The 26,783-nt window shown below is 33.2% G+C and overlaps 1 protein-coding gene across 1 annotated transcript; it reads right to left on the reverse strand.

Moving 5' to 3' along the window:
• Nucleotides 1-26,290, reverse strand: LOC131143973 (uncharacterized). Its single transcript, XM_058092325.1, has 3 exons — nt 26,176-26,290; nt 10,359-10,718; nt 1-389 (listed from the first exon to the last, which is right to left on the reverse strand). The coding sequence occupies exons 1-3, from the start codon at nt 26,288-26,290 to the stop codon at nt 1-3; spliced, it is 864 nt and encodes a 287-aa protein (XP_057948308.1).
• Between the last annotated feature and the right edge of the window lie 493 nt (nt 26,291-26,783).

Consider the following 26,783-nt stretch of genomic DNA (forward strand, 5'->3'; position numbering starts at 1 on the left):
CTATCTCAAACCTAAGGAGGATTTATCCAACAAAATCCCCTCCTTTGGAGGGCTTGTTAGGTTCTCCTTATTTGTAAGGAATTTTGCTTTAATACATAATATAGTTATTTCATTTGACCTGTCTTTTCCACCTTCTTTCCACCTATTTGGTAAATCTTCAATACTCTTTTCAATATCATCTTTCTCATCTTTAAGCTCTTCTACCAGATGCTTGTCTTTTCTGACCTCTCTATCCAAGAAAGGTCGCCTGGTTCTTGGCTTATCATCATCATTCTCTTCCACATTCTGCTTCTTTTGATCATCAAATTCTGAGATGCCAATCCCAAGAGCAGCCCTTAATGTTTCTATCTGCTTCTCTTTCCTAGCACCAATTTGGTGGGACTGAGTATCTGAACCCAGAAAAAGCCAGAATACTTTAGTCACATAAATGATCATAAAAGGAAAAGAAAAACAAAGATAACTCAGCCAAAATCAAATTCAAAGCAGACGCAGAAAAGATAGCAAATCTTCTCTTCATACGACTAGATATGATTACAGTGAGGAAATCATATTAATCTGCCACAAGAATAGTCACATGAAACCAGATCATTAAGGTAGTAAGAGTAAAAAATAGGGAAAAAGACACCCTACCTCTAGTTTGGAAAAAAGGCATGATGGACCTCCAATGAAGATTCAAAAATCCCACAAACCTCCCCTTACATTTAATCTTTGTGACACTTGTACTCCTCCCCAAGCTTGTCCTTTTGCCAAATAGAAAGCGAAATCTATGTCTTTTTAACAAATTATAGGGGAAGTCAATGAAATTTTGAAACCTCATAAATGTTTGGGATCTAAGAACAATAATCACACACACAAGCAAAATAAGCACACAAAATAAAAACACCAGAATTACGTGGTTCGGTCTAATTTGACCTACGTCCACGGAGCATACCAAATATGCTATAATCTAGGAAAAAAACAAGAGGAGGAGACTGTAACAACCCGAATTTAGAATGGTATTTAAATAATAAAGACAGGGAAATGGAGACTGGACTGTATCTTTCAGAGCACTAACGATTCCTTTTTTGACAGTTCTGCGAGTACGATCTGAAGATCACTCTTCATGGCCTGCGTTGAAGGAAGATGATGCTCCCAATTTTTAATTTGATTAATTATATCTCTTGCATTAATTGCAAATTCTGCTAAATTTGCTTTTTCGAATTTCTGAAGAAACTTTCCTTCAATTGCAATCAGAATTTCATGATCTGAGAAAAATATACAATCTAAAGTCATCCTAACTTCTAGAAGATAAATTCCCCATAAATTCTAGACCAAATCATAGAATTTTCTATGTTTCTGAAAATCCTCCCAATCTGATTCTTCTTCATGAAAATATGAGACTGTTCTGTCTTTCCAATCCTCTGAAAAAAGATTCTAGAACAAAACTTTTCCTGACTTCAATTCAATTGGTTCAATATAGCTAGTCCACCAAATCCGTCCTGGATTAGTAAAATTTAACACATATTTTACCATTGCTGGCAGGAATTCGAAACCTTGTCCTATCTTACTAAACCCAAAAAACTAGACTTCTCTTGTCCTCAAGGCCTTCTGTACTGCAATAAGAAGCTTAGGGTTAATATTTTTGGGAATGTGTAACTTTAAAATACACAATCCACTTTTCATCCAAAACCTATTCAATTCTGGATATTCTGAAATACTGACTATCACTCTGGTAGTAAAACTATATTTCTTTAGCTGAATATCCATTTCCACCTTGAGTTTAATCTACTGGTGAATAAGTTCAGATGTACTCTCCCTGTTAATAATTTTAAAGTATTCTGAAATAATGGATTCAAATTCTTCCAAAATTTCTACTACTTCTCCAAGATTGACTGAAAAAGTTGTATTTGCTGTTGTTGCTAGATTATTAATAATCCCTTCTAGCAAATGTCATTTTCCCCTTATAATTTCTGGAGTCCTTCCCAGAAATTCTTCAAGAACGTAATCAACATCGACTACTTCGACTGTTTCCCTATCCCTCCTGGATCCTAAAGCGTTTTTGTTGATTGCAACTACTTCATTTTTCTGCATCTCTTCTCCTTTCCCCTTCCTGGTTCTAGGATTCTATGTGCATTAAGTGCTGTAGTGACCAAACTGGTTGCACACGAAGCACTGGATATGACTTTTATCGCTGGGATTTTCATCTCTCCTGAATGAACTTCTCTTTTTCATCAGACTCTGTTCCTGAATTGGAACTGGACGTCCTCTTTTCTAAGAAACGTTTCTCTTTCCTTTGCTACTTTATTCTCTCTTTCTAGAGCTGAAAGTTATTTGCCTCTGTTTGTCAACAAATCTGGCAACTGGGCAATCTACCACCTTATGCCTTTCTTGACAAATCGGACATCTAGAATGGCCGCTACTGCTACTGCTTGCCATCTCATCTGCAAGAATTCAAATACCTGGTTAAAGTATCAGTAATAATATTATCTCTTCTCTTAATATGTTCTACATTAAAGGAGTAATATTATAACTCATTTCTCCATCTAACCAATCTTGCTTGGGTGCATCGTTTTAACTTAATTCTCATGAAATGCTTTACATAGGAAATATCTGTTCTAATGATAAATGGTTTACCCAAGAAAAGTTCATTGATCCTAAGTCCTTTAAGAACTGCCAATAATTCTTTTTCATGAACTGGGTAATTAAGCTCTGCTCCATTAAAACATCCACTCTAATATCTGCTGAAATATTCTGTTTTATCGATCTTTCTGATCTTTAAAACGCACCCCAATGTTATATCTGAAGCATCGGTTTCCAAAATTATATCTAATTCTATCATGTCTGGATATTCTAATTTTGACAAATTTTTGACTTCTTTCTTTAAGGCTTTGACAACTTCAGTATCTTTTAAAGTCCAATTCCAAGGGTTCTTTACTGAAACCTTTTTCTGAATTGGCGCTGCCTTTTATGTCATATCCTTTATGAATTTTCTAATGTAATTCAATACTCCTAGAAAGCATTGATACTGCCTTCTATCTTTGAATTCATTAGGGAATTCACGTAGTCTTTCTGCTATGTATGGTTGAAGCTCCTCTTCATTTCCTCGTATTTTTAAACTTAAAAATTCTATCTGAGGTTGCATCCAAATGGTTTTTCTTTCTGAAAGAATCATTCCTTCTTTTCTGAACACTTGTGCCACCTGCCTCAAATGTTCTAAATGATCCTTAGTATTTTTACGAAATACTAAAACATCATCAATGTAAACCGCAACAAATTCAGTCATTTCTTCAAATACTTTATACATTCTTCTCTGGAAAATTCTCCGGGCATTCTTCAATTCAAATGGCATAACTAGCCATTCGAAAAGCCCAATGGGCATAGTGAAGTTTGTAAGAGCTACTGCTCTTTATTTGACATTTATTTGCTAGTACCCTGATTTGAAATCGAATTTAGAATAAACTAAAGGTTTCTCCCTTCTTATTCTATTTCTAAGAGACTCCTAATTAGGTAAATTATACCTATCATCTCTCGTTTCCTTGTTCAGATCTCTATAATCAATAATCATCCTGACTTTTCCTCGTACTTGCTCGACATGATTTGTCACCATGAATGCTGCACTCCTGTGCTCACTCGTGTTGTACCTAATGAGTCCCAAATTTAATAATTTTGGAATTTGCTTCTCAAATTCCTTTATCATTTCATTTGGATAACTGATCCCTTTACTCCTGATGACTGTATCGAGATTTTTAAGCACAATATCAGCTTCTGGCATGACCTTCTGCCATAATGCTTGCGGATTCTCCGACCAATTTTCTGAAAGCATCTTCTTGATTTCTTCAAGACTACTTTCTTCTTCCTCTGACTGATTTACCTTTAGAATACTTCCTGATATCAATTCTTTTCAATTATCAAGTTTCTCTTGATAATTAGATTTCTCTCTCGATTTTTCTTCTTCTACTAACATGTAATTCTTTACAACTATTAGATTAAGCAAATATTAATAGCCCAATACATTATTTATGTTAAGGCATACAGACACATAGCAAATTGGCCTCAAACACGTTTCAATTTCCCCAAACTAATATCTGGTGCTTGAGAAATTTCAATGACACCAGCACTAACACACGTGTGCATTTTTTCTTAAGAAAACATACATTTAAGAAATGAAGCGCGGATTTTGGTTGAAGATGTTAAGATTTAAATACTTTATTTCATATTTATTAATGTTTATTAGAAGCTCTAGTCATTGGTAGGAGTTGTGGTTAGTGCTAGCATATGATCCTATTTTATAAGAGTTGTGGTTAGTGCTAGCATGTGATCTTATTTTATAGGAATTATGGTTAGTGCTAGCATGTGATCCTATTTTATAGGAGTTGTGGTCCTATTTTATAGGAGTTGTGGTTAGTGCTAGCATGTGATCTTATAGGAGTTATAGGAGTTGTGGTTAGTGGTAGCATGTGATCCTATTTTATAGGAGTTTGTGGTTAGTGGTAGGATGAAGTATTCTGATGTAAAGCCTATTTATAGGCCCTTTTCGTATCAATTTTAAATATGAGAGCTTTACCATTTTAACTTGTCTCTTTTGTTTTACTCTTACCTTTGTATCAGTGGTATCAGAGCTAGAGTTCTCAAACAGAATCAATAGCTTTAGATTCAAATTTTGTGCAGGCGGCAATCCCACGTTTTGATGATCACTATGACCATTGGAGTATGCTAATGGAGAACTTTCTACGGTCAAAAAAGTATTGGCCGATCGTTGAATCTGGAATTGAAGAACCAACAACAAATACAGTCCTGACGGATGCCCAGAAAATAGCGTTGGAAGGGAGAAAACTAAAAGATTTGAAGGCAAAAAATTACCTTTTTCAGGCCATTTATCGTCCCATCTTGGAAACAATTCTTAGCAAAGAAACTTCCAAAGATATTTGGGATTCAATGAAGAAAAAATATCAAGGCTCTGCTAGAGTGAAGCGTGCACAGCTTCAAGCTTTGAGAAGAGATTTTGAGACTCTACAAATGAAGCATGGGGAATCTGTCACCAGCTATGGTGCCAAGACAATGGAGATCAGCAACAAAATGCGATTTCATGGTGAAAAGATGGATGATGTCACCATTGTGGAGAAGATATTGCGTTCCTTGACACCAATGTTTGATTATGTTGTGTGTTCAATTGAAGAATCGAAAGACATAGATGCATTCTCTCTTGATGAACTGCAGAACTCCTTGTTGGTCCATGAACAAAAGATGAACCGAAGTCTTCTACCTCTACTCATTTCTCAAACTCTAAAGGAAGGGGTAGAGGTAGAGGTAGAGGAAGGGGAGATCGAGGCAATAGAAATGGCAGCAGGTATTTCAAAGCAAATGATAATCAATTTCAGGGCAAGGTAGAGGACGAGATCAACATTTTGACAAATCCAAGGTAGAGTGCTTTAGATGTCATAAATTTGGCCATTATCGTTCAGAATGTTATACTAGGTTGCCTAATGACAAAGAAAAGGAAGAGCAATCGAATTTTGCCGAAAAGAAGGAAGTGGAAACTTTGTTGATGGCTGTTCAAGCTAATCGGGAACTTGAATATGATGTTTGGTATGTGGATATAGGCTACAGTAACCACATGTGTGGAAGTAAGTCTTCTTTTTCTTATTTAAATGAAGGCTTTCATTCTATAGTAAGTTTGGGAGATTGTTCCACTGTGAGGGTGATGGGAAAAGGTGATATTGAGATAAGAACCAAGAATGGTTTTGTAGAAACAATTTCTAATGTCCTTTATGTTCCTGACTTGAAAAGCAATTTGTTAAGTGCTGGTCAATTGCAAGAAAAGGGATATGTAATCACTATTCAAAAGGGTGTTTGTGAGATTTATGATCCTACTAGAAGAGCTATTGTTGTTGTGCAAATGAGTTCAAACAGGTTGTTTCCATTGAAGATTGAAAGTGTGCAATCTTGTTTGGTAGCTAAAGTAAAAGATCCTTCTTGGTTGTGGCATTTTCATTATGACCACTTGAGTTTTTGAGGATTGAAGACCCTCCAACAGAAAAATATGGTGACTGGTCTTCCCTAGATTAGTATTCGTTCCCAAGTTTGTGAAGAATGTGTTGTTGGCAAACAATATCATTTTCAATTTCCCCAAGGGAAGTCATGGCGAGCAAAAGGTGTTCTGGATCTAATTCATTTCGATATTTGTGGTCCGATAACACCATCTTCTAATGGAGGTAAAAGATACTTAATAGCCTTCATTGATGATTATACTCGAAAAGCCTGGGTTTATTTTTTACAGAAAAAATTAGAAGCTTTTAGTGCATTTAAAAGCTTCAAGGCTCGTGTGGAAAATGAAACAGGAAAGACCATTAAGACCCTCCGAACAAATCGTGGTAGAGAATATTGCTCAACCAAATTTGAAGTTTTTTGTGAAGTTCATGGCATTCGAAGAGCGCTGACAGCTACTTATACACCACAACAAAATGGTGTATCAGAAAGGAAAAACAGAACCATCCTCAATATGGTGAAAAGCTTGTTGGCAAGAGGGAGAATTCCAAAACTGTTTTGGCCTGAAGCAGTAAATTGGAGTATTCACATCTTGAATAGAAGTCCTACATTTTCTATTCAAAATATGACACCAGAGGAGGCTTGGAGTGGAAGGAAACCAGGTGTAGATTATTTTAAAATTTTTGGTTGCATCGCTTATGCACATATCCCGGATGAAAAAATGAAGAAACTTAATGATAAAGGAGAAAAGTGTATCTTTCTTGGTGTTAGTGAAGCATCTAAAGCATATAAATTGTTTAATCCACTAATCAAGAAGATTGTGACCAACCAAGATGTTGTCTTTGATAAGGAAAACACTTGGGATTGGAATAGGCAGCAACCTACTCAAGTTTTTTTTTTTTACAATGATTCTGAAAGAGAGCCAACTCTAACAGCATTTATGCTTGAAAATTCATCAGAAGCAACTCCAACAGCTGCTAAAATTTTGCCAACAGCAGCAGAAGCTATTGATACAGCAGCTCAATCTCTTCGTCGTATTCGAAAAAGGCCTGCATGGATGGAAGACTATGAGGTAACTGAAATTCATGATCCAATTACTCATTTTGCTTTATTTTCAAATTGTAATCCTACAACTTTTGAAAGTACTGTCAAAGAAGCAAAATGGCGGAAGGCAATGGATGATGAACTTGATGCCATTGAAAGAAATGATACTTGGGAGTTGACTGATCTTCCGAAAGGGCACAAAACCATTGGTGTAAAGTGGGTCTTCAAAATAAAACTAAAAGAAAATGGTGAAGTTGATAAGTATAAGGAGCGTTTGGTAGCGAAGGGATATAAGTAGGAATATGGGATCGATTATACAGAAGTTTTTGCTCCCATTGCAAAACATGATACAATCAGATTAATGATCGCATTGGCGGCGCAGAACTCGTGGCCTATTGTCCAGGTGGATGTCAAATCGACATTCTTGCATGGAAACTTAGAGGAACAGGTATTTGTAGAACAACCCCTTTGTTATATTAAGATCGGAAATGAGCATAAGGTATATAGATTAAAGAAAGCTCTTTATGGATTAAAACAAGCTCCACGAGCTTGGTATAGTCGCATTGAGACTCATTTTTTGAAAGAAGGCTTTCACAAATGTCCATATGAGCACACACTTTTTGTTAAAATTGGAGATAAAGGGAAATTGTTCATTGTTTGCTTATATATAGACGATCTTATATTTATTGGAAATGATGGTGTCATGTTTAAAGAATTCAAGAAATCTATGATGGTTGAATTTGAAATGTCTGACCTTGATATGATGCATTACTTCCTTGGCATAGAAGAAGTACAATCAACTAATGGGATTTTATTTCTCAAAAGAAGTATGTGCAAGATATTTAAGACAGGTTTCAGATGAAGGATTGCAATCCTGTAAGCACTCCAACTGAGTTTGGTTTGAAGCTAAACAAAGATCATGAAGGGAAGAAGGTGGACAACACACTTTACAAGCAAATTGTTGGCAGTTTGATGTATTTAACTGCAACAAGACCAGACATAATGTATTCTGTGAGTTTGATAAGTAGATATATGGAGAATCCAACAGAAATGCATTTGTTAGCTGCCAAGAGAATCCTTCGTTATTTGCAAGGAACTAGAGATTTTGGGTTGTTCTACAAGAAGGCTGAAAAGTTAGAGTTGTTCGGATTTACTGATAGTGATTATGCAGGAGACCAAGATGATAGAAGGAGCACTTCGGGCTATGTTTTTATGTTGGGCACAGGGGCTGTTTCATGGTCTCCTAAGAAGCAACCAATTTTCACCTTGTCAACTACAAAAGCTGAATTTATTGCTGCAACCGCTTGTGCTTGTCAAGCTATTTGGTTGAAAAGAATTCTTGAAGAGCTACAATTCAAGCAAGTTGAAGCTACTACAGTTTTTTGTGACAACAACTCAGCAATCAAACTCTCCAAGAATCCTGTGTTACACGAAAGAAGCAAACAGATCGATGTGAAATATTATTTTTTAAGAGATCTCAACAATGATGGAACAATCAAATTGATTTATGGTCGAAGTGAAGACCATGTTGCAGATATACAAACCAAGCCTCTCAAGCTGGCTACATTTGTGAAGTTGTGTGGTCTACTTGGAGTTTGTTCACGTGCTGCTGTAAAGAAGGACTTTGGAGAGGGTTGATTTTCTTTTAAACTGATTTCTGTAGATTTCAGTTTAAGGGAAGGTGTTAAGATTTAAATGTTTAATTTCATATTTATTAATGTTTATTGGAAGCTCTAGTCATTGGTAGGAGTTGTGGTTAGTGCTAGCATATAATCCTATTTTATAGGAGTTGTGGTTAGTGCTAGCATGTGATCTTATTTTAAAGGAGTTGTAGTTAGTTCTAGCATGTGATCCTATTTTATAGGAGTTGTAGTTAGTGCTAGCATGTGATCCTATTTTATAGGAGTTGTGGTTAATGCTAGCATGTGATCCTATTTTATAGGAGTTATAGTTAGTGCTAGCATGTGATCTTATTTTATAAGAGTTTGTGATTAGTGGTAGGATGAAGTGTTCTGATGTAAAGCCTATTTATAGGCCCTTTTCGTATCAATTTTAAATATGAGAGTTTTACCATTTTAACTTGTCTCTTTTGTTTTACTCTTTCCTTTGTATCAGAAGAAATCTATGGTGAACGGAGGGACAGTGAAAGCTCCCTCCCGCTTCAATCACTCAAATTTGTGTGGATCTGTGGAGGCTAAGTCGTATGGCAGTGGACCTGCAGATCGTGCTCAAACCACTCCCCACAGGGAACATGTTGGATTTAATTTGTTGGTTTTCTCTAAGGAAGTGTTCAGCAGCATATGGTTTGGACCTTGAATTTGGATTTGTAGATTATGAAGAAGCTCAATGCAATTTTACACTACCTTTATCCAAAACCCAAAATTGCAACCTCATGCTCTCAGTGGCAGGGTAAGGGGCGTGCAGATTTTGTAGTAACAGTGAAATTTGCATGGATGGTGGATGGGAGTGTTGAATATTGAGTGTGTATGAGTCATAAAGGAGGATTTTGCATGTTATTTGAAGAAATGAGAAAGGGAAATCCCTTTCTAATAGTAGAGATGACAACTATTCTAACTTTATTCTCTCTCTCATGTAAAGCAGTAGTCTATTAAATGGAACCCAAGCAAGCAAATTAGACATCACTATATGTTTTTCACTCGATATGAAACAGAAAAAACGCAGACATCACTACTACTTCTTTAATTGTATTATTATGTATTTAAAAAATTGTTATTTGATTTGAGGACAAAAATAAACATTTATTTAATTAAGCTTTTAATTTGTTTTAATTTTAAAAATACTGACCAAACAAGTTGTTGATTTTTTGTTTTCATTTTCTATTTCTGATTTTTAATTTCTATTCAAATGGCTCCTTAGGTCTTGATTAGCGAAAAAATTGAAATAATGAAAATAGAAACAAGCATAATTTAAGCATGAGTTCCAAAAAACAATTGAATAAGCAACAGATTATATTAATCTCAAATTACTACTGCTTAAATATATACACAAACAATGAACTTGGATTTATATTCAATAAAGCGCATTGGAAAATTTGAATAATGGTTCTTATAATCATAGTTTTTCTTCTAATGGAAAAAAGCATACAAATATACTGAAAAAGCTCACTATTTGTTTTTCACTCAATATGAAATAGAAAAAATGCATATGCAAAAACTGGATTCTTTAATCGAACCTCAATCTTGCCTAAGCTCCATCACAGAAGAGCCAAAGCACACCAATGACACAAACGACCGCAAGGTAGAATGACACCAATGACACAAATATTATCAGTCGAACATATCATTTGGGTAACAAAAAATATTACAAAAAAAAAAGGAGAAAAAATATACCTTGGCTTGCAGTCGATGTTCCCGAGTCGTTATCGGGCCCTAAGCTTGACAATCGAGGCCAAAGGCTTGCTATCTGATGAGACGACGACCGGCGAAGGTTGCAAGGTTGCCAGCCTACGGCAGGTTGGAGGCTTGGAGTTGGAGTCGCGTCGTCGTGGCAACCGGAGACTTGAGAATGGCCGAGTAGGGAGGTAGAGCCGCAGCGCAGAGGCAGAGCCGCAGAGTGTCGAGGACTGCCGGACTGGGGAGTGTCCGAGTGGGGAGGGAGGCAAAGCCGCAGCGGCGTAGCGTAGACGATCGAGGTCGAGGACTCGAGGGGATTAGTTGAGCTTGTGAGGAAAGTAGGAAACCGTAGAATTACTTCTCACTTATATAATGGGAGCTGATCCAGTGGGGTGCAGCCTACTACAACTAGGATAAAGGACCAGTGACCAGGCTATGAGGAAGCAAAGGGAAAGTAGTTGGGGTAAATTTGGGCTTGCTTACAGGCTTGCAAACACCAAAAAGGCCCATAGTGGGCCTTAAAATAAATGACTGGCCCATGTTGGATTGTCACTTCAAACAAAGGCCCACAGTGGCCTTATAGTTAAAAAGCAGCCAACAATATGGGCCATAGTAAGCCCTAATCACGTATTAGCCCAAATTAGACTGCAATTTCAAATTGTTGAACGAACTTTGAAATATGCTAAGTATTGCAAGTGAATGCAACTAAAAGAAGGTTCGATCCAAACAGCCCAATAATGAAACTTGGGAGCATGAATTTCGGACCTTAGAATTGGGTTTGTATGCATTTGGATAAATTTCAATACAACTTTATATTACACCCTATTTAAATATAATACAAATTTAAATTCAAGCTCATACCCAACATTAGGTTAATGCAATTGTAACAGATTGTCAAAATAGACGGCCAAGTAATACAAATAATTTTTTTTTTATATTATATTATTAATTAATGAATATATAATTCCCATATACATTTCACATTCCATTTTTAAAATTAATATTTCTTTGATTAATGTCTCCATATCTATCAATTATGGTACCATCTTACTCACTCGTGTGAATCATGTCTTAACTTTTTTCTTCCTCTTAAAATTTGAGATTAGGAGGAAGTTCAACTGCTCTATTACTTTGCTATCTCGATCATACTTGTGCACCATATTAATTTCTTCTCAAGAATTTTATTATTTTTCTATTTTTTATTATAAAATATTTATGTGTAAAGAAAACTTTGTTTTTGACGATGCTATAATTAAACCTTAGCTCTAAAAAAACATTAATTCTTCTAAAATGTTATTTGATTATATTAATAGATTTTTTTAGGACAAAGACTATTGGAAAGGCTATGTGGAACAACTAGTTGGCCATGTGAAATGGTCCCAATTAGTTGAGAGCCAATTTGTACAATGGAGGTTAATCAACTTTGGTGCATTGACCCCAATATTAATAACATTACTGTAACATTCCGAACCCGAAAACTCGATCCAGTACGTTATTCTACTTAAATCATACTCTGTGGCACCACGAACCCGCTTGTTGGGACTCGGGTGCCACATAATCCATTTTCCTATACCTGTAATTCCATTAACAATTACGTAACAGAAAACATAACTATAATCCTCAACCAATATAATATCAGAGTTTTCTACATCTATTTACATTTCAAAATAAACCATTCATCCACCTCTATCCACATATATACGTATCTCTAAAAACAAAATCCACAACTTCCAGTATTCACAACTCTAAAAATGTTAGGACCAGAGGAGTCCATGGGTGGATTTGATACACATGAGTGAACACCAACTTGACCCAAAAGTTCAAGTCTATTGGGTCCTAGATCCAATCATGTATATAAGCCCCCATCATCCACTCTAATTTTTCAATGTGGGACAAGCACATAAGTGGAATTCTCAACAATCTCCCCCTCACTTGTGAGTTCTAATTGCTCCCCCTTGAACGGAAATTGTCTCTCTTCTGAACAATTCTCCAACAATTGCTCAAGCGGGCCTTACCACTGGCGCTTTACGTGCCTCAGATTGCATTCCATGTGCCTTCGAACCAATCCTACCTCTCACGTCTTAATCCTATTCAGATCCATCTGCGGCCTAAATAATCCTTATTGGCCTCAGTCACACACTTGGTCCTCCAACTGTTCACACGTCAGGAGAATCAACTTTCCCTCTCGACTTTTATGATGTCGCTCACCCAGAGTTACGAATCGTCGGCTTTGATACCACTTGTTAGGAACCTATGAGTAGATCATCGCACCACCACCTCCTACTTCAACTCCGGAGCTTAGGAGATCTACTTTCTCATGTACCAAACAGAAGGTATATTGATTACTTACTGCCTACAAATGGAGGAGAGTCCGAATGCTATGATGAAGCATGTCAGGTGGAAGATACGAACAAGTAGGAGATTGCAATGAAGGATGAGATGAAGTCCCTCACCTCCAACAGAACGTGGGAACTAGCTGAGTTGCCCAAAGGTCTTCACAACAAGTGGATGTACAGAATTAAAGAGGAGCATGACCACTCTAGAAGGTACAAGCCTCGGTTGGTAGTCAAAGGCTTCAAACAGAATGAAGGGATTGACTACATCGACATATTTGCATCAGTTGTGAAGCTGACAGCCATCAAATTAGTCCGTAGGAATTGAGCAGACAAAAAGGTGGTGACTACAGAGAAGTTGAAGTTGTGTTCAATTTCAGTTGGTCTTCATACTTGAAGACATATTTTGAGCACATCACTTATTCATGATACTGGTTAAGGAGGCGTCTCTGTCTCCAAGTGGGATATTGTTGTAGCTAAAGCCAGGAGACAGCCAGGAGCTAGAGCTGAGTTGGAAACACGGTCCATTTATCTCTCCATTCATTTTGATTTTATCTTAATGGATGAAACTCCCAAATTTGTAATTTAATGTATTAATTGTGATTTAAATATCATCCCTAGAAATAGAGAGTTGAGGAATACAAGAGAGACATAAGTGAGAAGCTCAGAGAGCAGAGAGGAGAAAGAGAGGAGGAAGAGAGGGAGAGAGAGAGAGAGAGTAAGAGTTGTAATTTTCTGGCGAATAGTGAATTTGTGGTGTGTGCTCCGTGGACGTATATCGATATTGATCGAACCACGTTAAATTTCTGGTGTCATATTTTCTGGTTGCTCACAGGTTCCTAACAAAAGACTTAAAATATAAAACATAAAACAAAACTTATACATCCCAAAAGTATCATCAAAGTTTATACCATTTTCTTTCTATATCCAAAAATACTATAATAACCCCGAGCTCTCTAAGCTCGATCACGTAGGTTATGCATGGAATTGGGTTTTCCTGGTGCCTATTTGACTATCAAATCAGCTCAAGTAATTGTCATTTAGCGTGGAATCGGGTTTTCCTTATTTGAATTGAGCTCGTTGATCTCTAGTACACGGGTATGTTTTAATATTCATTTCAATGAAAGATTTTGTATTAAAAAAGAAAACTTATGTAAAAAATGATAACTTATTTTATACGATTAATAATTCAGAAAACTCAAATGTTGATCATTTCTAAAATTATATTTTTATGCATTCTTTTGCTATACTTTTTTTTTCCTCAATTTTCTTGATATAAAATATGAAAATTAAATTCTCTTATATTTCTTTTACTTTTTTTCCGCATTTTTCATTTTCTAAATAGAGCCTAAACAGAAGGTTGCTATTATCAATTAATTAGTTTATCTAATTCATTAACAATTTCAATAATTATTATTTTAAATTAATATTTAAATATTTCCTACTCAATAAAATAATAGAAGATTTCCCTATTTAATTAAATATAATTAGTGTATATTTATAATGTATGACTGTTATATTAATTTATAATAAAAAAATATTTTTAACTAAATTATAAAATGTAATTTATTCTATATGAAAATTTAAATTAATAAATTATTCTTCCCTCCAATAATTCAAAAAACAATTTAATTAATCATTATTATAATAAATAAATAATAAACGGGAAAACAAAAAATTCTTCATGCGCAGAAAATCTCGCTACTCCAAGTAGCGAGATTTGCATATGTTTATCTTGACCGTGACACGTGGCAAATCTCGTTACTTGAAGTCATTTGAGAAATACTTCCCAGAATAGGGTATTATTTAATATATTTTATAAAAAAAATATTAAATAGGGAAAAAACTCGTGTTTAGGCACTATTTAGTGGTGAAAATAGTTTCATTTTTTTTATTTATAATTTTTTAATAGTCACATAAATGCCACATTATTTTTCAATTTTCTATATCTATATAGAAAAGTGGAAAAGTATTATTATTATTTTTTTATATTTTTGACTTCTTAAATATTTACGTATGAGAGTATAAAATTCAAATCTTAGAATTTAATTTGTGTGATTTTTATACATTGAATTTCTCTCAAATCTACACAAATCCAAATTCACGTCCCACAATTCATGATCATAAATGCTATCTTATATAATTATGGAAAAATTAAAAAATGAGTTTCTTTTTTTGTAATTATTTTGAGAACTCTAAATAAAAGAAAATAAAAAACCTATTTTGCAACTAAACAAACTCTTCATTTTCTACACTTTTAGTATGAACCTTGCAAAACTAAAAAATAAGATGATATTTATATATATTTAAAAAAAAATCAAGAATCAAGAATTGGAAATGAGAAATATTTTCCACAACTAAATGGGTTCCAACTTTTGGTATAGGATTAAAGAATAAAGACGAATTTAGAATGCAAAATACAAAGATATACCGTTAAGATACAATTATTTAATGATATTAACTTTTATTTTAAAAGGCATGAAATTGCAATTGATTTAATTTGTATATATGGAAAACAATTTGTATTTTTCCTTTTTAGTTCTTAAAAAATGTCATAAAAATATCAGTGAATCCTATTTAATATTTATCTTAGTGAAACGCTTCTCTAATTTGAAAACATGCATGCACATTAGAGTAATATTTGATGACACAAATAAAGGATGAAACGAAGTAGGAAAATTAGAGGCTAGTTATGGTATGTAATAATTTATAGAAATATTTTTCTAATATCGATAATAAATGTCGATTCAAAACTTCATGACAACTCTAACTCTATATAAACCACAAGGCTCACACTCAATTTCATACCAAAATTCATTTTAGAGAGAAAGAGTGGGGGAAAGAAAGAAAATGATTCTTGCCGAAGCCTTGAAATTTATGGCATCCATGGTGAACAGTTCATTGCTCTGGGGAGGTTTCAATTGGAAAAAGTTTTGCTTGAAGCTGAAAGATGAAAGGAAGAATTTTGTTTGTGGCAAGTCCCTCAATATTACTTAGATTCATCATAAACTTAGATATTATTTTTCTTTTTCATAATCTTGAAAATAATGTTGATGGAAATAGTTGTATCTGCTTTATTAACGTGTTCTTACAGTATATTTAATTTTTAATGTCCCATGTATGTTTTATAATCCTATGTTATAGTACTTAAATCTATTTTCCCCAATAAAATGCAATTATTTAATTAATGATATCGACTTTTTATAATTTGATCCATATACAACAAAATATAAGCATTTGTTTAGGCTCAGATTAGATTTGAAATTTGGATTTCAAATCTTTGGTTTTAAGCAAATGGTGATCTGTGATTTTAAACTGGGATAATAATAATAATAATAATAATAATAATAATAATAATAATAAGGTAAATTCCCAATGAGGAATGTTGGGTTGTCTTTAATCCTGATAGCAAGATGGATCATAGAAGCTTAGTGAAAATATGTTTTTCAGATTTTACACATTACTATTCCAAAAGTAAATGACAATGTTGTTGTTTTTTTATTATCTGAAAATATGGAAATAAAAAAATAAATATATAAAAAAAAAAAAACAATTTTTCAGAGATGAATTCAACAAACCCATAATTTTCTTCTTCCTTTTTTGTTTTTTTTTTTATTTGCTGGAAGAATAGGCCCTAATTTACTTAATCCAAGACTCAAGATCTTCCAGAGTCATGCAGCAATTAATTTAAGCAATTCACTAAATTAAAAATAGTTTGGAGTGCACACTTTGTATAGGTCATGTGTTATGCACATACAAGCGCATATAGGCAAAATATTGTAATTAAAATTTAATAATAAGATTTGGGTCATTTTAGGAATAACGAGAAGAAAAACATTGACCAAAAATTAGCTCTCATTCTCTTAATTAATAGTTGAGATAAGTTCGGTGTGAAGCAAATATTTTTGTTATATTATGACCTCGTCACAAACCCTACAAAACTTAAGATATTAAATTTTATATGGAGGATAAGGTTCTTCCTTTTTTTGTTTTTTTGCGGCGTAGAACTCAAATTTTCATTAATATTAATAATAATATAAATTTTGTTTGGATGTAAACATCCTTTACTAATTGAAGTTGAATAAATATTAAGAAAGAGACGAGATTAATTTTTCGTATTCTAATTTTCTTCAACATTACACGCACAATAAATAAAATTTTAGAATCATTACTTCACCAATTAATGAATATAAAATTCCCATATACATTTCATATTTCAATTTTAAAATTAATATTTCTTTTATTGACATTTCCATCCCTTTCAATTATGGTACCTATCTTACTCACACGAATCATGTTTAAGGTTTTTTTTTTTTTCTAGATATGAGATTGGGAGGAAGATCAGTCACTCTAGCACTTTGCTACCTCATCGGCTCATACTTGAGGACCACATTAATTTCTTTCCAATTATTTAATTATTTTACAATGCTTTTATTATAGAATATTTATGCATAAAAAAAACTTTAAATTTGGAGGTGCTTCATTTAGACCTTGTTAGCTTTAGTGTATTTCCAAGAGGGGGCTGAATTGGGTATTTAAAAAATTTTGCCTAGATTAAACCGGATCAACAGTATTACGTAATCTAGGGTCTGTCTATGCAAAAATAAACTCAGTCATTCACAATAAAACATACACGTGCAGTAAATAAATTGCGGAAATATAAATAACACGCACGATATATTATCAGGGTTCGGCCAACTGTGTCTACATCCCTGCCTCTAGCTCGCAAGCCCAAAAATTCCAATAATGCTCACTTAACGAGTGGAGTGGTACCTAATGCAATCAGGTCAATTAGCACATGACTGATCTCAACCTTTACAAATTTTCCTTGCGGGGCGGAAAAGACCCTAACAATTATTACAAGCTGGATTACAGCCTTCTCAGGCCATGCCTGGAATACAACCGAATTACAATACAAACTATGAACAATATAATGTTTCTCCGATAAGCATATATGTACCAATACAAATCAATCAAATGTACATAAACTATATAGGTAAATGTAAGCTCAATGATGTATATTTTTGTGCAAACTACACTCAACAAGATATGATCGCAAGAATGCTCAAGAGTGTTCTAACCAAACTATTTCTTTGAAACAAGTTATATCAAATCTCAATAATGAATTAGAGTTTTAAAGATGATGCAACAATCTTTAAATCAACTTAAAAATATTTTCTTCAATGAACTATGTTCAAGAGTTGTTTGAAAGAATAATATAGCTTGTTAAAAATATTTTCCACAACAAAATCAAGCTATAGGAATCTTTGCAATGACAATGCAAAGATCCTTAAGCTATTAGGTTTTTCCCAACACAAGATTTATTACATAAAATCTATGGGAAAACCTTACTTAACTCCCCAAAATTAATACCAATCAACCAAACAAAGTTATGGGAGTATGAGCAATAATATTAAGCAATAACCTAGGTAAGAACTCTCACAAAACTAAGATTAATCAATAGAATGAAAGTATGAGAGTGTTTTGAAGTATTATAGGCAAAATGAGATTTTGAGTTTGAGAGATTTTGGCTAATGATTTTTCTTAATCTCTCCTTAATCCACACAAATGAGCCTATATTTATAGGCTAGGGTAAAATTATAACCATTTGGGACTTGTTGGGAATTCTTAGAAAAGTTTCAAATTGCTTGAACACAATTAACCCAAATTAACCCTAATTTATCTCAATTAAAAAAATTTTAACCCAGTGAGGTTCGGGTGGCTGAACCGTGGTTCGGTCGCCTGAACAGACACAGTTATAAATGTCCTTTAAATTAGTTCGACAGTCCAAGTCCCAATTTGGTGGCCCAAATCAAAGTTAGAAACATTTCTTCGGATTTTTGGGTGCCCGGTCATAGGTTATGTAGCTCGAACTCATGTGTTTGGTTGCCCGGGCCGTTTTTGAATGTAGTTCCTCGATGGCCCGAGTTGGTGAGGGGTCCTTTTCAAGTGGTTTGGGCGCCCGTGGAAGATATGCACAAAATGGTTCAGTCGCCCAAGAGCCTAAGTCAACTGTTGATTTCTCAATAGTTTGGGCGCCCATGCAGTTTTGAACTCCTGGGGTTCGATCTCCCGAGCTCTCTCAAACTTCCCAATAATATTCAATTTTAATGCATTTTTAACACTCCTCAATTTTGTATGATATATGTGCATAAGTGTTGGAACCTAGTCATACTAGGTATCTTTTTCCCAATCTCTATCACCCATATCCACTGGTTTATCATGCAAAGTAATATCCAATTCTAGCTGATGCAGGATGTCCATCACCTCACATTGCCACAAACCAAAAGTATTGGTACCATCATATTTTTCCACCTCAAACTAAGCATTAGCTATCGTATTTGATGATGATGTCGAAGCCAAAGGGGTTGGAGTTCGTGTGGACAGAGTTTCTTCTACTACTACACAAGTTTTTGTCATCTTCTATTATTCAATAGCAACCCAAAAAGCAAAAGGCCTAGGATGAATAGTACGTACTAACTATGTCTACTCTATTTTATTCTATGAAATTCCACTTTGATCAGGCCGACCTCTAGGGAGCAACTGAACCGCAATGGTCTCTGAGCACTAGCTTAGACAAGGTTTTTCTTAGGCATCAAACGTGGAATCAAGCATCCTAACATAAGAACACCTCCGTATCGACACTATTCAATCTAACTCTGATACAAATTGTTGTGTCGGGTACCCCACCTGTGTCACACACCAATACTACAACTAATGCTATTGGATATATAAAAACTAAGGCAATACAGAAACTAATAATAAAAGACAGTAAAAAAACAAGACAAGAATTTAACAAAGTTCGGTTTAGAATTACCTACGTCCTCAAACGCCGACGATCAATCTACTACTTCTTGATAAAGTATAACTTTGAGGTGTGTTTTACAAATGGAGAGTTAAGTTATTTATATAACTTCAATCTTAAGTCCAAAAAACACTTCTCACCAATGTGGAACAAACAAAAAAAAGTTCAAAACAATTTTTCTACCAATGTGGGACAAAAAAACAAGACATATTAAGGTTAAGAAACATGCATATTACCATGCTACACATCCATACTCGATTTATGCCATTGAGTTTATTAGTGTGGTGACCATTGATGGGTTTAGTTACGAATATGAGTGTAATGAATGCCGCTTTGATCCCATGCTAGTATATGAGATGAACAAGATTGAATTAAGGGGATGTTATAAGGATAATAATCATATTGTGCACACTTAAGGTTTGGGTAATATAATTGTTTTCGATATTTATGTGTCGCCTAAGTGGGCGATTGTTAGGAAATTTTAATTTCCTATTGTGGGCTCACATATTTAAGAATAATTATTTCACTGGACTATTTTAACATTTGTTGGGTATGAGTTTTGCAATATGTAGAAGCCCAATACTAAGTTAATTTTGGATTGATGGGCTTTTAAAATTAACCTAGTATATAAAGAAAGCATAATAGGGTTATGGTCCCCAAGTCAAATCAAAAACAGTTTTTACGTTCTTACTTTACCCATCTAAAGAGAAGAACACAAGTGAGACACTCTGGGATTTGATTGTGGAAGATCAAAACTCTCCGATAAAAGATGTTGGACAATCAAATCAGACACATCTATGGATCCAAGTATTTATTCCGCATTTAGTATGGATTCAGGTATTTATTCTGCGTTTGGTTTTATTAATTGAATAACATGATGATCTTGGGTTGTTTGATTTATGGATTAAAGTTAATTCCAACAAACCATAGATAGATAAAAAATCAAAAACCCACGATGGGTGGTCGATTTCCTCTCCCCTTAACTCTACCAGACCGTAAATTGGCTTAGTGGCCTCCAACTTACCCATATATTCTCAGTTTGGTCGATTTGGGTGGATCATTTTACACAAACCTAATGCTTTGTAAGTATTGTAATTAAAATTTTGATAATAAGATTAGGGTCATTCAAAGATAACGAGAAGAAAAATATTGATAAAAAATTAACGCTCATCCTCTTAATTAATGGCTGAGATGAGTTTGGTGTCAGTAAAATATTTTTATTATATTATGACCTTGTTATAAACCGTATAAAATTTAAGTTATTAATTTTTATATAGAGGGTAAGGTTTTTTTTTTTTTTTTTTCTTGGAACTCAACTTTTCTAATAAAAAATAATAATCTAAAATTTTGTTTGGATGTAAATATCCTTTACTAGCTAATTCAAATTGAACAAATATTAAGAAAGCGACGAGAGATTAATTTTTTGCATTCTAATTTTCTTCAACATTAGATGCACATTAAATAAAATTTTAGAATCTTCACATCACCAATTAATGAAATATAATTCCCATATACATTTCATATTTCAATTTTAAAATTAATATTTCTTTTGTTGACGTTTCTATCCTTTTCAATTATGGTACCTATCTTACTCACGTGAATCATGTTTTATTTATTTATTTATTTCTAAATATGAGATTGGGAGGAAGATCAATCACTCTCACACTTTTGTAACTGATACTTGAGGACCACATTAATTTCTTTTCAATTATTTAATTATTTTATTATGTTTTTAATATAGAATATTTATGCCTAAAGAAAATTTTTTTGGTCAATTAACTAGTAAAAGGAAGGTTATTCATTTGACCTGAACTAAACTATGGTATGACAACAATAACAATAATAACAAAACCAAACCTTAAGTCTTGTTTTCACGTACCATTCTTCCTTTGGGAGCACTATATGACTAGCAACTCGCCCCATTGCACTGGCTTACCCACAAAAATAAATTTTATAAAAAAAAGTTGGTAAATTTCAAGCATAAGTTTTCTCCTAAAAAAATTGATAATTAAATATAGTTAAATTATAATTGCAATACCAAAGGAGCTGAATAATTTAAATCTAATTTATCTATTGCATCATCAAAGAAAAAAAATTGGAAAGAAAAATTAATTATGTTATGTTTGGGAGCATGAATTTCTGACCTTAGATTTTTAGATTTGTATGAATTTAGATAAATTTCAATACAATTTTATATTACATCCTATTTAAATGTAATACAAATTTAAATTTAAGCTCTCACCGAACATTAGGTTAATGCAATTGTAACAAATTGTCAAAATAGACGGCCAAGTACTCACATGAATCATGCCAAGTACTATTTAAATCTAACACAAATAATTTTTTTATATTATATTATCAATTAATGAATAAATAATTCCCATATACATTTTCATATTCCATTTTTAAAGTAAATATTTCTTTGATTAATGCTTCCATCTCTATCAATTATGCTCCACCAATCTTACTCACTCACGTGAATCATGTCTTAGCTTTTTTCTTTCTTTTCTAAAATTTGATATTAGGAGGAAGATCAACTATTCTAGTACTTTGCTACCTTGATCATCACATTAATTTCTTCTCAAGTATTTAATTATTTTTTTTATTTTTTATTATAAAATATTTATATGTAAAGAAAAATTTGTATTTGAAGATGCTACAATTAACCCTGAGCTCTAAAAAGTATTACTCTTCTAAAATTAAGCTTTGAAGAAGGTCTGTATTGTGGCATTGTTGGCCAATGTCATCCAAATTAACCTAACATTACCCTTGAAAAATGTACTACTATTCATGGATTGTTTGGTAATGAAGATTGGAAATGAAATAGAATGAAAAAAAAAAAATAGAATTAATTTTTACATAAAAAACAAAATGAATAACAATAAAAGGTTTAGGCACTATAAAATAGTTGTAAAAATAGTTTTATTTTTTATTTATAATTCTTAAATAATCATAAAAATGCCACCTTATTTTTCATTTTTCTATATCTGTATAGAAAAGTGGAAAAGTATATTTTTTTATTATTTTTATATTTTTGACTTCTTAAAAATTTACATATGAAAGTATAAAATTCAAATCTTAGAATTTAATTTGGATGATTTTTATACATTGAATTTCTCTCAAATCTACACAAATCCAAATCCACATTCCACAATTCATGATCATAAATACTATCTTATATAATTAAGGAAAAATAAAAAAAATGAGTTTTTTTTTTTTTAATCATTTTGAGAACTCTAAATAAAAAACCTATTTTGCAACTAAACAAACTTTTCATTTTCTACACTTTTAGTATGAACCTTGAAAAACTAAAAAATAAGATGATATTTATTTATTTTTAAAAAAAAATAAAAAATCAAGAATTGGAAGTGAGAAATATTTGCCACAACTAAATGTGTTCCAACTTTTGGTATAGGAATAAAGAATAAAAACGAATTTAGAATGCAGAATACAAAGATACACCATTAAGATACAATTATTTAATGATATTAACTTTTCTTTTAAAAGGCATGAGATTGCAATTGGTTTAATCAGTACATATAGAAAACAATTTGTATTTTTCCTTTTTAGTTCTTAAAAAATTTAATAAAAATATCACATGATTGATTTTTTTTAATTGTTGCATTTATATAAGAAACCTGAGATATGTCTTCTTATTGTTTTTAAGTTCTCAATATAAGTTGTTAGGAAAACAAAAAAACAAAAAAAGGTGATATTTTTGTTAATTTTTTGAAGAATTAAAAAGCTTCTAAAATATTTTTCCATAACTGATAAAAACCAATTAATCCAATTTAATATATATCTCAGTGAAAATCTGCTTTAATTTGAAAACATACATGCACATTAAGGTCTAAAAGTAGAAATATTTGATTGCACAAATAAATGATGACAAGAAATAGGAAAAATGGTGGCAAGTTATGGTATGTAATAATATATAGAAATATTTTAGTAATATCCATAATATATGTCAATTCAAGACTTCATGACAACTCTAACTCTATATAAAGCACAAGGCTCACACTCAATCTCGTACCAAATTCACTTTAGAGAGAAAGAGTGGGGAAAAAGAAAGAAAATGATTCTTACTGAAGCTTTGAAGTTTATGGCATCCATGGTGGATGGTTCATTGCTCTTGGGAGATTTCAATTCGAAAAAAATTTGCTTGAAGCTGAAAGATGAAAGGAAGAATTTTGTTTGTGGCAAGTCGTTCAACATTACTTAGATTCGTATTATTTTTCTTGTTTGTGATGTTAAAATCATGATAGATCTATTTACTTTATTAATGTGTTCTTTTGTATTTAACTTTCACTGTTTTGTGTATGTTTTTATAATAATGTTGTTATAGTCCATAAATATATGTCTTGTGCTTGCTTAGAGTGCAAAGGTATGAAAATTAATAGGTTTCATTATTAATTCAAACATCAAATTTTGGTTTGTGTTGATATGAAAAATTACTAGTTTTGATTTATATTTTACCAAAATTCATATAAATCAAAATCCACGTCTCTGTAAATCAACAAATGTGACCAAAAATTAGCTCTCATTCTCTTAATTAATAGTTGAGATAAGTTTGGTGTCAATCAAATATTTTATTATATTATGACCTCGTCACAAACCATATAAAACTTAAGATATTAAATTTTATATGGAGGATAAGGTGTTTTTTTTTTTTTTTTTGCGTGGAACTCAAGTTTTCAGTAAAAAATAATAATATAAATTTTGTTTGGATGTAAACATCCTTTACTAGCTAATTGAAAATGAACAAATATTAAGAAAGAGACGAGAGATTAATTTTTTGCATTCTAATTTTCTTCAACATTAGATGCACATTAAATAAAATTTTAGAATCATGGCATCACCAATTAATGAAATATAATTCCCATATGCATTTCATATTTCAATTTTAAAATTAATATCTCTTTTGTTAATGTTTCGAACCCTTTGATTATGGTACCTATCTTATTCACATGAATCATGTTTTAATTTTATTTTTTTTTCTAAATATGAGATTGGGAGGAAGATCAATCACTCTAGCACTTTGTTATCTCATACTTGAGCCATATAATTTAAAATCTATATATTTTGGGGAAAATATTGATGGCTAAGGAGATATATAGCTATAGGCAAGCAAGAAGAAATTTTGTTTAAAAGTATGTTGACCAAGGATTCTCCTATACATCTCAATCACCTTTTTATTTTACTATGTTTAGTTGATTTTATTATTTTGTTTTCTATCATGATTATTTCCTTTTTTCTTTTATACAAAAAAAAAAAGAGGAAAAAGCCATGAAATTTTTTTTTTGATTATTTCCTTTTTTCTTTTATACAAAAAAAAAAAAGAGGAAAAAGCCATGAAATTTTTTTTTTTTAAAAAAAAAAAAAGACAAATTTTTCTTTTCAGAAAATAGGAAAAAGGCCAATTTTCTTTTTTCCAAAATGACTAAAATGCCCTTTGAAGAGAAAATTCATCAAAATTGTCAAAAGAATCCTAGAATATTCTTTAAAATTCTACTTTTAGACTTTTTTGATCATTTGAATGCATTTGAATGTCCACTTTGCTTGATTAATTGTTGCATGTTCATTTTGCGTGTGTATGTGTGAGTCATTGTGATGAAAATAAAAGGAATGAGGTATTTTAAACCACACCTATCTCAAACCTAAGGAGGGTTTGTGTAACAAAACCCCCTCCTTTGGAGGGCTTGTTAGTTTTTCTTATTTGTAAGGAATTTTGCTTTAATGCATAATATAGTTAATCAATTCAAAGACGAAGCTCGAGAGTGGGGCAATTGCATCCGCTCAAGTTTTCTTGAGGTGAACTTCAAGATGGATATGAAGTTCAAAACCTCTAAGGCTAGTAAAAATCACACATCAGAACTAATTTAAATTTATTTAATTAAATTTAAGATAATCGTAGGTTAATTAGATACCGTTCATAATAGATGTGAAGGGAGTGATAATACCTTTCCCTCACATAACCTAACTCTCAAGCTCAATTTTGATTAAAAAATGTTAGAGATGGAGCCAAAAACACAGCTGGAGACGCGTTAAGCTGAGTCAGAAAACGTGTGAATGTATTCTCCATTTATCTCTTGATTATAAACTTCCAATTTGTGATTAATTTGTATTGATTTGCATTTAATTATAATGTAAAATACAAGCCTATATAAAGAGGCTGTGGAAAGTGATACAACACAACAGCACAGTGTAGAGAGAGCACAGAGAGTGCAGAGAGAGTTGAGAGGAAGAAGGGAGGAAGAGAGAGAGAGAGAGAGAGAATTGTAACATTTTTCGGCGAGTTAGTGAATTTTGGTGTGTGCACCGTGGACGTAGGTCATTTTTTATCGAACCACGTAAATTTCTTGGTGTCACTTTCTTTTGGATGCTCACAAGGTCCTAACAAGTGGTATCAGAGCCTAGTTGGAGCAGAAAAGTCAGAACGGAAGTGATCCCGAAATTTAGAGCTCTGTTCAGTAGATCAAAACTGTGTTTTGAGGCCACCATTGCATTCACCTCGCAGAGACGAAGAGAAGGGTGTCCGTCAGAGCTCGAACGGAGTTCAAAAAAGCTCGCACGCGCCCCCACGCATCTTGACGGAGCAAGACGCCTCTCCACGCGTCGGTGACGCGCCGTATGTGTCTTCCTTGCCTGACCACCTCGACCCAACCCGGTTATCTACCTGGCCCGACCTGAAAAACTCTCAATTCCGGGTGAACCTGAGATCCGATCCACAAATCGGATCCAACCCGCCGCTCAGAACCGGCCACGTCAGCTGACACGCCAGCGAGAGCCATGTCAACTGAAGCCGCCACGTCAACGAGCACTACGTCAGCAGGCCACTGCCACGTCAATGGGTGGACCCCACCGCCACGTCAGTAGGTGCCACGTCAGCAGTTTGACCAAGTTTGACTGAAAACTTTGACTAAGCTTTTCGGGGTCATTTTGGGTCTGTTTTTTAAGCGGCTCGAATCATTTCTAGGGTTTTCGATTGTTCCAGATCCAACCGTGCTATCCATTTGAGCTAATTCCATCTCTAGATTAGCAAATCGAGATGTTAAATGAAAAGAGCTCAAAAATCGAAATGTTCAATGGGAACAATTTCGGTTTCTGGAAGATGTAGATAGAAGACTATTTGTTTGGGAAGGAATTGCACTTGCCGTTGAAGGGTAAGTCAACATCCATGAACGAGGACGAGTGGGAGTTGCTTGATCGAAGAGCCCTCGGAGCCATCAGAATGACGTTGTCAAAATTTATGGCGTCCAATATCAAGCATATAACATCCACCAA

This window comes from Malania oleifera, chromosome 12 (genome assembly GCF_029873635.1).
Source record: "Malania oleifera isolate guangnan ecotype guangnan chromosome 12, ASM2987363v1, whole genome shotgun sequence".
NCBI classification, from domain to species: Eukaryota; Viridiplantae; Streptophyta; class Magnoliopsida; order Santalales; family Ximeniaceae; genus Malania; species Malania oleifera.